This window comes from Trichechus manatus, unplaced genomic scaffold (assembly GCF_000243295.1).
Source record: "Trichechus manatus latirostris isolate Lorelei unplaced genomic scaffold, TriManLat1.0 scaffold00213, whole genome shotgun sequence".
NCBI lineage: Eukaryota > Metazoa > Chordata > Mammalia > Sirenia > Trichechidae > Trichechus > Trichechus manatus.
Genome location: NW_004444149.1, coordinates 423,853 through 440,339, shown reverse-complemented (window position 1 = coordinate 440,339; position 16,487 = coordinate 423,853). Strand labels below are relative to the sequence as shown.

The 16,487-nt window shown below is 48.1% G+C and overlaps 1 protein-coding gene across 2 annotated transcripts in view; it reads left to right on the top strand.

Annotated features, from left to right (window-relative positions):
- PRCC (proline rich mitotic checkpoint control factor) overlaps window positions 1-16,487 on the top strand; it is a 26,912-nt gene extending 10,425 nt beyond the window's left edge. The window contains exons 2-7 of one of the 2 annotated variants that reach the window (XM_004388465.1): window positions 3,742-3,789; window positions 6,923-7,489; window positions 10,464-10,559; window positions 12,428-12,571; window positions 14,568-14,633; window positions 16,040-16,487. In XM_004388465.1, the coding sequence (XP_004388522.1) occupies window positions 3,742-3,789; window positions 6,923-7,489; window positions 10,464-10,559; window positions 12,428-12,571; window positions 14,568-14,633; window positions 16,040-16,126 (1,008 nt within the window). In that variant the 3' untranslated portion in view covers window positions 16,127-16,487. The remainder of the gene's footprint in view (window positions 1-3,741; window positions 3,790-6,922; window positions 7,490-10,463; window positions 10,560-12,427; window positions 12,572-14,567; window positions 14,634-16,039) is intronic. The other variant, XM_023742525.1, reaches the window with a different exon arrangement.

The window sequence follows — 16,487 nt, the reverse complement described above, 5'->3', positions numbered from 1 at the left end:
GTATTATTTCCAACTGAGACTTGGGGAAGTTAGCTGACTTGTTGGGGATCCAATCTGTGTTGAGCTGAGACTCAGACCTGTATTTCTGATCTTGTGCCGCATGCTCTCTGGGCTGTGTCGTGTGTAATCGAGCGTGGTATCCTCAGTATGGGTCTTAGCACGGTGGCCTGGTTCTGCTGTGTACTAGCCATGTGACCGTTCTATAACCTCTCTAAGCCTCACTCTCCTTAGTTGTAAAATTGAGATAATAATGTCTGCCTTGAAATGTTATTGTAAGGATTAAATGAAAAACTGTGAGTCAATTGCCTGATACACAGTAGGTACTTGTTGGGTGCTTGTCTTTTCCTTTGGTGCCCTTTTCCTTATCCCCCACATTTCGTCACCAAGACAGATTTCCCTTATGGGTTTTTAAAAAACACATTGGGCAGCAGTTACTAACCATCGTGTGCTGAGTACTGGGAGGATATATTGAACTATAAGACACGGCCTCTGCTGTCAGAATAGAGGTGAGCGCGCACACATGAAAAATGGGCTGTTTACAGTGCAGGCACAATGAACCAGAGTTAATATGATGCCATGCAAAACGAATGAGTGAGATAGGGACACGGAGTGAAAAAGAGCAAGGTAGGATTCATCAGGAAGACGTCACTAGAATTCTGAGTCGGAAGTACAGAATACAGGTTGATGGGAGAGCAAGAGGTGGCTGTGAGACAGGAACAGGGAGAGCAGTGACAAGGGGAGGGACTGACATGAAGGAAGGCACAAATGCAGATTCTTTGTGGGCATGTTTGAACCACACTTGATGCTCTTACCATATACTGCCTTACGCTGCGGTGATTATTTGAGTACTTGTTAGTCTTTACTGGACTATAAGCTCCTTGAGGCCAAGGATTTTTTTCATGCTATGACACCCGTAGGAAATATTTGAAGTGCACTGGGGTAAATGGTCTGTGTTGCGCCTCTAGAGACCAGTGGCCCAGGACTCTGGCTGCCCTAGTCCAGCTTGGTGCTCTGCGGGCTGAGTGGATCAGTATCGTCATACCTGTAACCAACCCATTGGACACCGGTTGGGAAATATTATGTGTAGTATCTAGCACAGTGTCTTGCACATAGTAGGTTCTCGTAATTACGACTGAAAGGTCCTTTAACAGATGAATCCAAAAAAACAACTTGTGCGATGTAAGGGTTAGTTGAGAAAGACAGACAGAGGACTTGAGTTCATGTAGAATCTTGGAGATGAACAGGATTTTCAAGTCCTGCCTGAACATCTTTATTTACAGATGCCCAGAATGAGGCCCTGGAACAAACGGAAAGCTTTAAGGTTCTTGGTTTGGGGAGTAACTCTTTTTTTTATTATTGTCATTTTTTATTGTACTTCATTATTATTATATATTTTTTTAATTTTTTTAAATTGTACTTTAGGTGAAGGTTTACAGAACAAACAGTTTCTTATTAAACAGTGAGTACACATATTTTATGACATTGGTTAACAACCCCATGACATGTCAAACCTCTCCCTTCTCGACGTTTTTTTTTTTTTTTGGTGAAAATATACATAGCCAAAGATACACCATTTCAAAAATATCTGCCTGGACAGTTCAGTGACATTGATTACGTTCTTCCAGTTGTGCTGTTATTCTCCCTTTAGATGAAGGTTTACAGAACAAAATAGTTTCTCATTAAACAGTTAGTACACATGTTGCCCTATGACAATGGTTAACAACCCCACTACATGTCAGCACTGTCCTTATTCAACCTTGGGTTCCCTATCACCAGCTTTCCTGTCCCCTTCTGCCCTCTAGTCCTTGTCCCTGGACTGCTGTGCCTCATTAGTCCCGTTTTGTTTTATGGGGCTGTTCAATCCCCGGCTGAACGGTGAACCTCGGAAATGACTTCACCACTGAGCTAAAAGGATGTCTGGGGGTCATACTCTCGGGGTTTCTCCAGTCTTTTTCAGGCCAGTAAATCTGGTCTTTTTTGTGTGTGTTAGAATTTTGTTCTACGTCCTTCTCCAGCTCTGTCCAGAACCCTCTGTTGTGATCCCAGTCAGAGCAGTCAGCGGTGGTAGCGGGGCACCATCTAGCTGTACTGGACTCAGTCTGGTGGAGGCCTTGGTAGCTGTGGTCCATTAGTCCTTTGGACTAATCTTTTCCTTGTATCCTGTTCTCTTCATTCTCCCTTGCTCCCAAAGGGGTGAGACCAGTGGAGTATCTTAGATGGCTACTCACAGGCTTTTAAGACCCCAGATGCTACTCACCAAGGTAGAATGTAGAACATTTTCTTTATAAACTGTGTTATGCCAGTTGAGCTAGATATTCCCCGAGACCATGGTCCCCACAGCCCTCCGCCGAGCAATTCAGTCCCTCAGGGCGTTTGGATGTGTCTATGGAGCTTCCGTGACCTTTCCTTGTACAAGCTCTGCTGGTTTCCCTAGTATTATGTACTGTCTCACCCTTCACCAAAGATACCACTTGTCTATTGCCTATTTAGTATTTCCCTCCCACCTCTCCCATCCCTCGTAGCCAACAAAGATTGTTATTTTTTGTGTGTAAACAAACTTTTTCATGAGTTTTTACAATGGAGGTCTCATATGTTATTTGTCGTTTGGTGATTGACTTATTTCACTCGGCATAATGTCCTCCAGTTTTATCCACGTTATGAGATGCTTCACAGATTCATCTTTGTTCTTTATTGTTGCATGGTACTCCATTGTGTGTATGTACCATAGTTTGTTTATCCATTCATCTGTTGATGGGCATCTAGGTTGTTTCCATCTTTTTGCTATTGTGAACAATGCTGCCACGAACATGGGTGTGCATATGTCTATTCGAGTGACGACTCTTATTTCTCTAGGATATATTCCTAGGAGTGGGATTGCTGGATCGTATGGTATGTCTATTTCTAGCTTTTTAAGAAGGCGCCATGTCATTTTCCAAAATGGTTGTGTCATTGTGCATTCCCATCAGCAGTGCATAAGGTCACTTTTTTTTTTAATTTTTTTTTAAATAAAACGTTAAAGTTTGCTATTCACATGTGTTGCATCTTCCTGTAGTTGAAGACCCTGAGGAACTGGTAGTGCACTGAAAGTACAGATATTTTCCAGTGAGAGAACGTGTGTTAGAAATGGTCCTGATGAGTCAGAGGGCTAATACAGCTGACCTCCTGTCTTCCCCCAATCCTCGTAGTCATCATTTGCCTGCCTTCTTTCTGGACATGAGCAACTCTCTCTGGCAGACAATAGATCATACTTGGAGAGGGAATGGATTTACTCCAATGGCTTTGACCTGTAATGCCTCATAGAAGAGTAGTTAACACACCACTTAATCCCGCTGGAATTCCCCAGCCCTGTGGTTATGTAGTCTGTATAAAGTGGTTTTAGAAGTGCAGCTGAGATTGGGTGAGATTGTGGGCCAAATCCCATTCATTTTTTGGTGGACAGATTTATAGGACGAATATTGGGTAAAGCTGTTTCTTTCCACCAAGGACCAAATGGGAGGAAATAGTCTTAATTTAAGAACAAATAGGTGATCAAGGGATGTGGAGGTATAGCCCATTCCCTGAAGACGAGGGCGGGAAGGAAGGTCTGTGTCGGGCTGGGCTGGGTGGTGTGCCTCTGCACAGAGGTGTGGCACACAAAGGATGGCCTCTGTCATCCAGCCCTTTCTATGTGCTTCATTTAATGTGGTTGTTCCCTCTACTGTCCTAAACAGTGAGCTCTTACTTCATTTCTTTTTCTCTCAGTCAGATTCTGAGGAAGATGAACCCACAAAGAAGAAAACTGTCCTTCAGGTGAGCTTTGTGACGTAAGAGAAGCCCTTTGTTCTCTTCCCATGTTGTTTCCTGTAAAAGGACTTCCAGACCAGGCTTACAGCGCGCATGAGTATTTGAGGACTGATGATTCAGGTTGGGTTGGTTTCCTCTATGCCTTCAGACCTTGTGCTTCTCCACTGTCTCCTCGTGTGCCCTGGCTTTTAGCATGGTGGGTGCCACTGCCTCTCCTAGAGGCCAGGCAGTGCCAGGGAGATGGGTTATAACTCAATTCAGTTCATTATACCTCAGGTAAAAGGATTATTAAGGGAGTGTGGAATGAATGGATTGGTCAAAATGATGTTAGGGATCATCTTTATTTTTAAATTATCCACTTTCTCCCTGCCTCATTTTTAATCTGGAAAATAAAGACTTAAATATACTTACTGTGCATCAGGCACTGTTCTGAGTGCTTTACCAGCATCAGCCCTCATAATAGTGCCTAAGTCATAGCGTTATATTATCTTCCCCATTTTATATATGAGGAAACTGAGGAACAGAGAGGTTAAGGAACGTGTCCAAGGCCAGACAATTAGCGGGGGCAGAGCTGGGATTCAGATCCAGGCGGTCTGACTGTAGAGTCCAAGCTCTTAACCACTGCACGTGGCTGCTTCTCAATAATTATGAGCAGAAGCCCTCAGCTAAGTGGTGCTCATAGACAGTCTCCCTGCTGTTCGCTTCTGTTTCCCCTCGTTCCACTGCCTTCATTCTGGCTCCCAGGAGTTTCTTCCTGTTCTGCTCCACATGGTGGTTTGCACTCTCTGACCTCATGTTGGTCATAGGTCTCAGGGAAAGGCAAAAGTGGTCCTGCATCTGTATGGTGGTTGTCTTGTGATTCAGGCATACTGAAGCCTCCCTCCCCCTGACTCTGTAAGGCAGCACTTCCACCACCCAAAATCCTTTCTTTAGAGTTTATTAAGAGCTCTTCTGCATGTGGCGCTGACCCCCTGGGACATGGTTCTCACCGAATTGGAGCCTGTGCCCTCCGGGTGGCCTCAGAAATGCATGACTGTGTGGAAGTTAGAAAGCTAACTGGTGAGAGTAAAGTCCTGTCCATATTTACAGTGGGTAAAGAAGGAGGATTTGTGGGAGAAGCTGGCATGCTGAGACTGAAGGAGGCCAGTCTTGTTCCTGTTATCAGGTTGGCTTCCTGGAGGAGGTGGGCTTGCAGCAAAAATGTTGGAAGGTCACAGGCTCTGAAGGTACCCCAGGAGTAAAGAGCAGTCTTCCAGATGGGAGGGAGACCTGAGTAGGTAGAGGAACTTGGAGCTGGTCAGGCAGAGTGGAGGCCCAACACTGCAGAGGGATCTAGCCATGACCCCAGATTGTTGTCTGAGAAGTAGAACACTTCAAAGGAAGCCTGAGAGTGTGCTCCACTGGCACCTCAGCCTGGTTCCTCTGAGCCTGAGCCTCTGGAGGCTGCCAGGCCCGACAGACCCATCTGTGAACACAGATGGCAGGGAGAGGTCTCTCTCTGGATGAACAGACTCCTCCTGCCTGGACCTCTTGACTCTGCATTTTTTCTGGGCAGTTCTTGGCTGAGAAGGCTGGAGCACTTGGTACTTGGTACTCCAGGACAGCGACCTTATTCCACTCTCCTTTTTCAAATTGGCAGCTCCCTTAGCCCCACAGTTAGGCACAGCTGGCCTTTAGCATCCAGAAAGTACAATCAGATATTCTTATTAGTAATAGGAACTCTGGATGGGCTGGGCCAATTAGCTTACAAACTGTTAAGTTCTATGCTTGACTCTGGCATGAACAAACTGAATATACCATATCTGGAGGGCTTTTTTTGGGTAGGAGGGGACTTTTGGCAGCATATATGAATGCTGCCTTTGGACAGCACCTGGTTCTTGACTCTGGGTAGCAGGCCAAAGGAAGGAGAGAGCTCCCATGTAAAGAGGGGAGAGAGCACACCTTTCAGGACAGGGGGAGAGACTGAGTGATGGACTGGAGAGAGCCCTGGGCTTCTGGGGAGGAAGGATGTTAGTTTAAGAACGTCTGATCTCCTCTAACTTCACAAGGGGGAAGAAGAATCAAGATCAACAGCCCAAGGCTGATTCCTGTGAGGTGGACGTCAGACAGGCCTCCTCTCTCCACCATCTTTACCAATTCTGACACGAACCGTCCCTCCCATGGCACTCTCTGCTTCTCTTCTGGGCTCAGTAATTCATTGCAATGGCCACACGGAACTCACAGACAATACTCAGGATTATGGGGTTTACTGGGGAAGTAACAGGTTCAGGAATGCTCAGGATACAGTTCTTCCATCAGGACAGCTTTTCAGCTGTGCCTGCAGGCTCCTCTCTCTGGCTCTCAGACTCTGCCCTGCGCCTGCAAGTGTTACAGAGCCCTTTTAGCTCTGCTGATAAGTGCCCCGAGGCACCCCACTCCGCCAGTGAGCCTCAGCCCAAAGGCTTTCAGCTTTCTCACTCCCTGGGCTGGGAAGCCCAGTGTACTGTTCCCTGCCGGTCTCTCCTGCCAGCGCCTCTCTGCCACCACTTCTTGCTGTCTTCAGTGTTACAGCTCTTGCCCTCTCTCTCTGTGTCCTGGTTCCAGGAGCTTCTCAGCATAGGGATCCTGGGTCCAGCAGACGCACCTTGCTCTTGGCCCTTCCTCCTTGGTGGTGATGAGATCCTCTCTGTGCTCTGGAATTTGCTTTCTTTTAAGCCTAGCAGGATGGTAAAACTGACCAATCCCCTTAGTGGGCCACCATTACCTTACTGGCATTGTCCCACCCAATCACTTGGGTGGGAGTTACAAGATCAAGGCGAGAAAGGCCACGCAAAAGTGATCCATCACTCTGCAACATCGTAACTGCCGGAAACATGGAATTGGGGTGGGGGGGTGGGGGGCATTGTGGCAGAGGGCAGTGGAGCTGGATTGGGATGGAGTTGAGAACAACAGGGATGGCATCTCACGTGGGGAGAAGTGGGCCTGAGGTAGGTCAAGCCTAGATCGGATGACCTAAGTGAATAGAGGTAAGGTGGAAGTAAGGGCTGGTAAGATGTTAGGCTAGAGTCTATATCCGTAGTTCTCGTTCTTAATGTTGATAATGCATAACAAAGTCTCACCTGTCCTCTTTCTCCTCTCTCCCCCAAACCTGACTCTCCAGGGATCCGGCGAGGGGACTGGTTTGTCCGCCTTGCTTCCCCAACCTAAAAACCTGACTGTGAAAGAGACTAACAGGTTGCTCCTGCCCCACGCCTTCTCCCGGAAACCCTCGGATGGCTCCTCTGACACTAAACCCTCCAGACTGGCCCCTAAGACCAAGCCCTCCTCTCTCGCCCCTGTTGTGGGCACCACAACCACCACTCCGTCGCCCTCTGCCATCAAGGCCGCTGCCAAGAGTGCTGCCCTGCAGGTGACGAAGCAGATCACGCAGGAGGACGACGACAGTGACGAGGAAGTCGCCCCCGAGAACTTCTTCTCCCTCCCTGACAAGGCTGAGCCACCTGGAGTTGAGCCATACCCTTACCCCATCCCCACTGTCCCTGAAGAGCTGCCTCCGGGGACAGAGCCAGAGCCGGCCTTCCAGGACGATGCAGCCAATGCTCCCCTTGAATTCAAGGTGGCAGCAGGCTCAAGTGGGGCCCCTTGGATGCCTAAGCCTGGGGACGACTACAGTTACAATCAGTTTTCCACGTATGGCGATGCCAATGCTGCTGGTGCTTATTATCAGGTGGGTAGGAGGCACAGAGGGCAGGCCAGGGATGTTGTAACATGGGGCTCAGGGGGAGCTTTGAGCCAGTGACACAGCCTCTGTGTTGTCACTTGGGCTGAATCAGTGAACCTCTGGCATCGTGATTTTCCCATATTGAGTTGGAATCGACTCGAAGGCAGTGGACACTTTGGGTTTGGTTTTCAGGCCTTAAAACATACCAGCTTTATTCTGGACTATATTGATCTAAAGTTGCCCAAGTCTTGAAGTCTGACAGACTTCAAGAACCTCATTTTGATACCTTTGTTGTGAAAACAAAATCTATTGCGAGAGCTATAGGAGAAGGTGGACGAAGAGCGTGCTCGAACGTGGACGATGAGGATAAGTGGTCTATGATGAGACTTCTAGATAGCAGTTAGTCTAAGAAGAGCTTCTGGAGAGAAAACTGGAAGGGGGAGGTGGGCTGAGGCGGAAATGAGGGAATCTGGATGGAGAATAAGGAAAATGATGTGAGGCCTCGATCTAGTCATGAGAGATTGAAAGGGCTGAGGCACGTCCCTGGAGAGGAGAAGGCCAGGGACAGTCATCTGGGCAGTGACAGAGAGTGGGTTCTGACGGCGGTTGGGTTTGCATCCCAAGCTGTGTGAGTCTGGGCACATTTTTAACTGCCTCTCTGTCTAAGGTTCCTCATCTGTGAAATGAGAATCGTAATAGTGACCTCGTAGGGTTGATATGAGCGTTGCATTAGCTAAGCATGGTGCCTGGAACGTAGTAGTGCTCGACTCATGATTATTATGTTTATTCAGATGTTATTGCAAGAGATCCTTAGATTTGTTCTGTGTGGCCTCAGAGAGTGAGAGTATCGGATGCCAGGTTGGAAATTGGTCTATTGCCAACCGGGCATGGTTGCAAGAGTTAAGGCCTCTTGAGCCCCTGTGACTCTGTGAATAAAAACCAAGTCAAACCCACTGCCACTGAGTTAGTTCCAACTCATAGTGACCCTGTAGGACAGAGTGGAACAATCCCAAAGGGTTTCCAAGGAACGGCTGGTAGATTCGAACTGCCGACCTTTTGGTTAGTAGCCAAGTTCTTAACCACTGTGCCACCAGGGCTCCCTAGCTCTGTGGATGGTCAGTGTTAATCTTACCTTCAGCCTGGGTGTTAGGGGGAGGGTGGGCTTTAAGGGGACCTTGTTCTAACCAAAGAGCTTGGCTGCTAACCAAAAGGTTGGCAGTTCGAATCCACCAGCCGCTCCTTGGAAACCCTTTGGGGCAGTTCTTCTCTGTCCTATAGGGTCACTATGAGTCAGAATCGACTCGATGGCAACGGGTTGGGTTTGGTTTGGTTCTAACCAAAGACTTTGAAAACAATTGTGTTTCCCAAATCTTTCCTGCAGGACTGCCCCATAGGGTTTCCTGCAGGAAAGATTTCCTTTTCTCCTTTCTGTCTGGTTCAAACCCCTGCTGAGAATTTGCATTTCTAACAAGTTCCCAGGAAGTTATACCTGAGAATCACCTGGGGATCTTGTGAAAATGTAGATTCTGATTCAGTATATCTGAGGCTGGAAAGCAAATTCTCAGCAGGGAACTTGTTGGAAATTCACATTCCCAGCAGGGGTTTGAACTGGAACCAACCTGTTTGAAGCCCTGTTTTCCTGTTAAACCTTATATCTCATAGGCTGATCAGGGGTAGTATATCTCTCCTCAAGGCTATTATTAGAAGGGATGAGGTAGGCTATAGATGATAAAAGTGTTTTGACCTAGTTGGAAGAATAAAAGATGCTATTTATAGCTAAGAAAACACTGGTTTACATCCAGCAAATTAATTACAAGTTGGAATTCTGTATGTAGCTATAAATACCATTGAGGCAGTATATGCAGATTAAACCACTTTGAATGCACTAGTTGTCGTTAGGGGCTGTGGAGTCGATCATTGACTCATAGCGACCCGTATATGACAGAGTAGAACTGCGCCCATAGAGTTTCCTAGGCTGTAAATGTTTATGGAAGCAGATCACTAGGTCTTTTCTCGCGTGGAGCTGCTGGTAGGTTCAGGCAGCTGACCTTTTTGTTAACAGCTGAGCGTTTAAGCGCTGCCCCACCAGGGCTCCTTGAATGCACTAGAGAGACGACCCTGCAATTTGCGTGTATCGTATTGTCATACTTTCATAGAAAATTCCTACTCTAATCCTGAATTTTTATGTATTATTTGTATTTAGTGATTATTAAACTTCATTTTTTCCATTTAGCTCACTATAAAATGAAAGTTCTCAGAGGGACATTTCTTGGAGTTTTGGGCAAAGGTGGTAGAAGTTGTCAGGAAAAAGTGCAGGCAAGGAGGAAAGGATTTTTCCTCCTGGGGCTGCCTGGGTGGGCCCACCAAGGGCCTTGCCCTTGCCTTACTGCCTCTTCCTCTGGGGCCGTCAGCAGCACCTGGGGGGCTCGCCTCTCAGGAATCATCAGATCCCTGAACTGAAAACCTGGGAACACAAACCTGGTTGTTCCCGGCTTTGTAAATTCCGTGCCACTCTTGTAGTGGTTTATGTTGTTTAGAGACACCCCCAACCCGTTTAAACAGTCCCCCTGCGTTCAGAGACTGAAGAGGGTGAGGAGCAGGAGTGGATGGCCTCACACCGGCTCATCCAACTCACCTGTGGCTTATTGGCCCCTGAGGAGCAGGAGGAGCGGGGCGGAGGCCTAGGGACGGGGTGGCGATTACGCCTGGGAAGCAGGAGAGAAGGTGTTTATTCATTGTCACCTTCCATAAAAAATACCCATCTGTCTGGATGGTGCAGATGAGGAAAGCTGCAGGGACTGTTCCTGAGTTATAACGTCGGTCCCTAGGACCTCTGCCTTGAAGTGGCCCATGTGAGGGGCTGCAGCGTGGGCATCTCCGCTGCCTCCTTGATGAGGGTTGTCTCTGGCTCTGGACAGACCCTGTCCCCTCTCCACTGTGCCCTCCTCAGTGTGGTGTGTCTTTTCCTCCTTGGCTGCAGGATTATTACAGTGGTGGCTACTATCCCGCACAGGATCCGGCCCTGGTCCCCGCCCAGGAAATTGCCCCAGATGCCTCCTTCATTGATGACGAAGCGGTAAGTGAACAAAGCACCAGTGGCCTTCTTTGACCCACAGACTCCAGGTTGCAAATCTGAAGCTAAAGGAAATTAAATAATACATATATATGTATCTCCGTTAGGATTAAGTTGGGCAGCATGTAACGAGAAGCTCCAGAGAAGAGTGGCTTATATGAAGGAAGTTTATTTTTCTTCTAACAGAAGGCTGGAGGCAGGCAGCTCAGGGGCGGTGTGACGCCGCTACAAGGTTGTCAGGGAGCCAGCCCCCTTCTGACTGTGGCTTTGCCATCACCAGGTTGTGGCCTTTATTCTCATGGCCCACGGCGGCTGCTAAAGCAACAGCCATCAATCTTCACTCCAGGCAGCAGAGTGGAGAAAAGTGGGAGAACACCTCCCCTCGTCTTTTAGGAGACTTTTTGAAAGTTCCAAAGAACACTTCCACGTTATCTCATTGACTGGAATTTGGTCATGTGGCCGTATCTAGCCGCAAGGGAGCCTGGGAAATGTAGTCTTTTAGTTGAGTGGTAACATGCCTAGCTAAAAATTTGGGCTCATTCACACTAAAGAAAAAGGGGAGAATGGATTTTGGGAGGCAGTCGGCAGCAACTGCCACGTTCTGTAACTCCTGTGTTTCACATTATTGTGTCCCCTTGCTGCTGAGCTTCTCCCCAACCTTTGCACAAGGGAAGATAAATGCTCCGTGTCCTTGACTGTCAGGCCCATATCCAGGATAGAAAGCATTGTTCCATCTATCGGAAGGTCACAGCCTGTTAGGAGGAGGGTGGAGAAATAGGAGGTGCTACCTCTTTACATGGAAGGTCTTATAAAAAATAATTCTTGTCTCCTCACCTTTTCCTAGAAGGGTGTCCATTTCTTTGTGAACTTCTCCTGTGGTTAATGTGTCCATCCACTCCGTGCATCAGCATCCCTGTCGACAAGTCCAGTAGTTGGGCCCTTTTGGTCCTGAGCCCACAAGGCAGCTGAGTACTCATTCAGTGACCCTAGGCAGCCTCCCTAATGTTCACACCAGGACCTGGGTCTCACCAGGACCTGGGTCTCGGAAGCTTTTGAATGCTTCTTCACTCTCATAGCCTTCACTCACACTCCCTCCAGTCACTTCTCCGGGCAATTTGTGGTGAGGTGTGCATTGTTTTTTGAGGAGGAGAGAGCAGCGGTCTCCTAGGACATTTGCCATACCTTTGTTTTTTTCCCTTCAGTGAGGCTCCTTTCTACCTGTGTTCTCCCTCTATAGTGGTCACTCTGATGTGGTGTCTGCTGATGTGTAATACTGGCCTAATGAGAAGGACCCAAAACCCCACTGCCATCAAGTCGATTCTGACTCAGTGCGACCCCATGGGGTTTCCGAGGCTGTAAATCTGTGGAAGCAGACTGCCACATCTTTGTGGAGCCGATAGTGGTTTTGAACTGCCGACCTTTTGGTTAGCAGTCGAGCACCTTAACCACTGCACCACCAGGGCTCCTTCGAAGTGAGAAGAACAGAAGTGTAAAAAGAACTGATTTTTAGAGGAGAAAAATTATTTTACCCTGAGTTCTTAATTTGAGAATTACATGTAATCTTTTTCGGCAGGTACAATTTATACATAATTTAAGTACAAATTTATACCAGTGGTTCTCTGCACCTCTTGCTTCCTTTGCCTGGAGTCCAGTAGGCCTTCTGAGAAGAGGTGGCATTCAGGTGGCACCAAGTGAGCTAGGGAACTTGGTAGGGGGCAGGGTGAACAGAGGTCCTGCACAGAGGGGAACTGAGGATGCAGAGGGGCTGGTGAGTCAAAGGATCATTCCATGAACTCCAGATCCTTAGGGACATCTGATTCCCTCACCCAGGTCTCCCACTCCTGGATTTTGTGTTGTTTTTTCTTTTCCAGTTTAAGCGACTGCAGGGCAAGAGGAACCGAGGGAGGGAGGAAATCAACTTCGTGGAGATCAAAGGTGATGACCAGCTCAGTGGGGCCCAGCAGTGGATGACCAAGTCGTTAACAGAAGAGAAAACCATGAAGTCTTTCAGCAAAGTAAGGGGGAAAGATCTGCTGGGTGGCCAATTTAGGAGGCCTCCAAGGAAAGTCATGGCTTCTCCATCTTGCCCTTACAGCCCACGGTTACTGTCCTCACCCCTTTAGGAGACACCTGTTGGGTCCATGCACAGAGCCTCACAGCCACAGCTCTTGCCTTCCAGAACTTTGTCAGAGCTTTGACTGCTCTCCGTTACACTTGCTGTGTGGTTGCTGAGATGGAATGTTGGAGCAGGTTCCCACCGTGCAGTCGGGAAGATCTGATATGCCGTGCCTCCTTCCCTGACTGGGTGGAAACCACAGCTGCTCTGTCCGCTCCCTGCTGTTAAGCTGGGACCTGGCTCAGCACATCGTTGAGGTGTGGGCACAGCAGAGCCTCAGAAGTCCTAGGGTCCCTGGGTTCTGAGCGTGCAACCCCTCCTCTCCCCTTTCTCCATGATTTATTGTAGCCAGCTTGTGGTCTTTGCAAATGCTGTTATTCCTTACATTTCCCTTACCACACTCTTACCTCCCCTGTGCTGGTCTTCTTCAGTCAATGTTGTGAATGTCTCTTCAGCTGGTAGCTGAGTACAGCAAATGTGGATGTTTATGGGCCTACTACAGGGGGGAAATGTAGGAAGCCGTGGATTCGAGCCCAGCACCAGAAAGGCCAAGGTCGAGGGTTTGATTCCCTTCTCCTCCCTCCATTTGATTTGCTTTGTTCTGTGCCACAGATGGCCGTCCTAGCCCCAGCTGTGTGTTTTAACTGAATGCCGGCGGTTGTATGGGACAAAGCAGAGGATTGTGGTTAGATCAGCATAGATCCATCACCGTTTACTGAAAAACCACTTAGGAGAGAAGCTCTACTAACTGTGGGCTGAGAGGCATCCTCCTGTAGTAATAGCTACTGTTGCTAGTGCTCTCGTGGCCCGGGATGGAGCTGGATGCTTTACATGCGTGATTTTTAACTGTCGCATTAAATGACGTGAAATAACAGCCAGGAAGTGGAATTTGCTGTTTTCCCGACTCCAAGTTTTCTTTCCACCATCTCATCGTATCGAGCTAGATTTTGAAAAGAAGAAGATAGAGTTCCTGTGCTCGAGGAGTTTATAGCGTAGTTGGGGAAAAAGAGCTGTAAGGACACTTGAGTGTAAATGATTCCAGTGCAGGTTGATGACGTGAGCCCTGAGGAGAGCCCTGGGAGGGGTGCTGGGAGCTGGGCGGGGCTGATCAGGAAGCTTCCAGTCTGGCACGGCGCTGGCAGAGGGCTGGAAAACCGCAGAAGGAAAGGCCAGGCTGACGCAGGCTCTACCAGTAAATCATCTGCGTCGGAGTTGGGTTAGGGGTTCCGTGCAGTTAATGGGTGCAGGCTGGAAGACTGGAGAAAGGCAGAATGATCATGAAAATTCTAATTCCAGGGAAGCTGGTGGCGCTTCCTCGAGTCGGGGGATGAGGGGTCTCAGCCAGAGATAATTAGTTGGGAGAGAGCTTGGTGAGCACTAGGTTGGAGACAGGCTGGACCTCTGGCCTGTTGAGGGAGAAAGGGAGAGAGATGAAGAAGGTTTAAGGGGCAGATGGGCAGAGGGGCTGGGAGGGGTCTGCAGGGAGGCAGGAAGACCACCTGTGCCCTGGCACTTTAGCGCTTTTCCACTGACCTCAGGCGGGAAGACTGGTATCAGGTGTCCCCCGTGCATGGTGCTAAGGGGAGGGGGTTACCAGAGAAACCGAAGACACAGTCCTGACCTCAAAGCATTTCCAGTCTAATGGGGTTGTTAGCAGGCTATTTCAGGCAAGCATTCTGAGCTTGGGTTTTTTGCATAGTGGTTTTAATAAAAATAACTGTTTTGTAAATATACAGACATAAAAAGAGCTCCACGCTGATTTTCCTCCCCCATTTGGGTGTGTAGTTCGTTTCTCAATCCCCAACCTTGCACATCCCTGTCGCTGGCTGGGCACGTGGGAAAAAAAGTCTGCATTTCTGCCTGCAGGTTAATGGCTGTGTTTTCTTCTCTTGCAGAAGAAAGGTGAGCAGCCAACAGGCCAGCAGCGGCGGAAACACCAGATCACGTATCTGATTCACCAGGTGAGAGCCTGAGGGCCCCTGCCCGCCAGGCAGGATCCCTGTCAACCTGCAAGTTTGAAGGCTGAGATCTGGGCTAGAAAGCCAGGGACCAGCTGCAAGCGGGTGTTTCTCTCTGTTCTCTGTGTGGCCACTAGGGGGAGATGTATCCTTTAGGATTATCCTGCTCCACTTAGGTCTCACTCAGACAAGACTCAGCTGTTGGTGCTTAGAATAAACTCAGTAAGGGAGAATGTTTATTCAGATAAGCACAATTTAAGAGGAGAATTAAATGGTTTATCATAGGGTTCTTTTACCTAGTGAGTTTATCTAGTAATTTAAGCAAAAAAAAGTTGGTTTACCAAATTTTAGCATTCCACCCATCGAGGAGGTTGGCTTTGTATCCTCCACGTCTGTGGCAGAGAACAGCAACACATAATTCAAAATTATAGATAACTTAGAAAGGTCTTTTTGAATTAGAATACATCTTGGTATTTATTTGATATGACTCAGCAGTTTTCAGATATTCGTTAATCACTGAACAAACATCTAAGACCAGCTGTACTAAGTGCTCTGAAAGATACAGAGTAGGACGTGGCCCTTTCCCTGGGGAACGTGTGTGCTGGTCGGCAGCCGCAAGGGAAAATCTCACTGTCCTCGTCCTTGTCACGTCTTCACCTTCCGTCTCAGGCCTCTGTACCCTTAACCTTGTCTTGTAATTTGTAGGAAAAAAATTTAAGGTTAGGGTTTTTGTTTTTAAAACCACACCCTTAATTCTCTTCCCCCTCCTTTTTCCCGGGGAAATGATCAGGCATCAGATAACTTTTGTGGGAGTAGGGTTGGGGAGCCCTTATCTGGGGTGGTGGAACCACATTTCTAGAATGCGGTGTCGAGCCAGAAGTTGTCAGGGTCGGAAAAGGGAAGTCATTATTCTAGCACTGCAGTCAGATTTCCATGGCTGCAGTTGTTATTCTAAAGTGGTGAGAATGTCTAGGCTACAACATACATTATATTCAACACCACAGCAAAAATGCATGTCCAGACTAATTTATTGTTGGTGTGTGTCCAGTCTTGATCTGTCCAAGTCTTTGATACCTCGGTCAGGTGTCCGAGGCAGCTAATCTCTGTCTTCTTCTCAGATGCTGAATTCTAGTTCTTGTCCATTTCCCACTTGGGCATTTTGGTTTTAATTCCAGCAGAGAAAGGGCCGGGATTCTTGAGTCTTTGGCTTGTAAGCTCCCCAAGGAGACCATTTTTCTTTACTCTTTTGGGATTTTTCCCTTCTACTGAGGTGAGAGAAGATGAGGTCTTTCAAGCGATTTGCTTGCTGTGATGGGAGAAAGGTTTTAAGTTGGAAAGTTCACAGAGGCAAGAGGGAAGTGTCTCTCAGAATCCCTGTTTGACCGCCCTCCCCTTCTTCCTTGCCACAGGCGAAAGAGCGGGAGCTGGAACTGAAGAACACCTGGTCGGAGAACAAGCTCAGCCGCCGGCAGACCCAAGCCAAATACGGATTCTAGGGCTCGAATGAGTTGCTCCCAGGAGCTCCTGCCAGCCCAGCTGGCCCAGCCCCCAGCTTTGCCTCTGGGACCCCAGCTGTTCTCAGCCCCGGAGCTCTTTCCCTGAGGACCCAGCCCTCGCCTCTGCGAGAATGAACATATTTGATAGATCTTTTTCTTAACAAAAGTTAGAAAACTCAGCTCCTTTCTGTCTGGGAGCTAGCACAGACTCACGAGGGATGCCTCAGAAGGGGCCTCGAGTTCTTGGATGGGCGTTTGGCTCCCTGTTGGGTGTGATGACATGTTGAACCCCCCCACCTCCACCTTTTTTTTTTTTTTTTAAACCAGGGATGTCTGTTGAAATAAAACATTCAGCCTGACA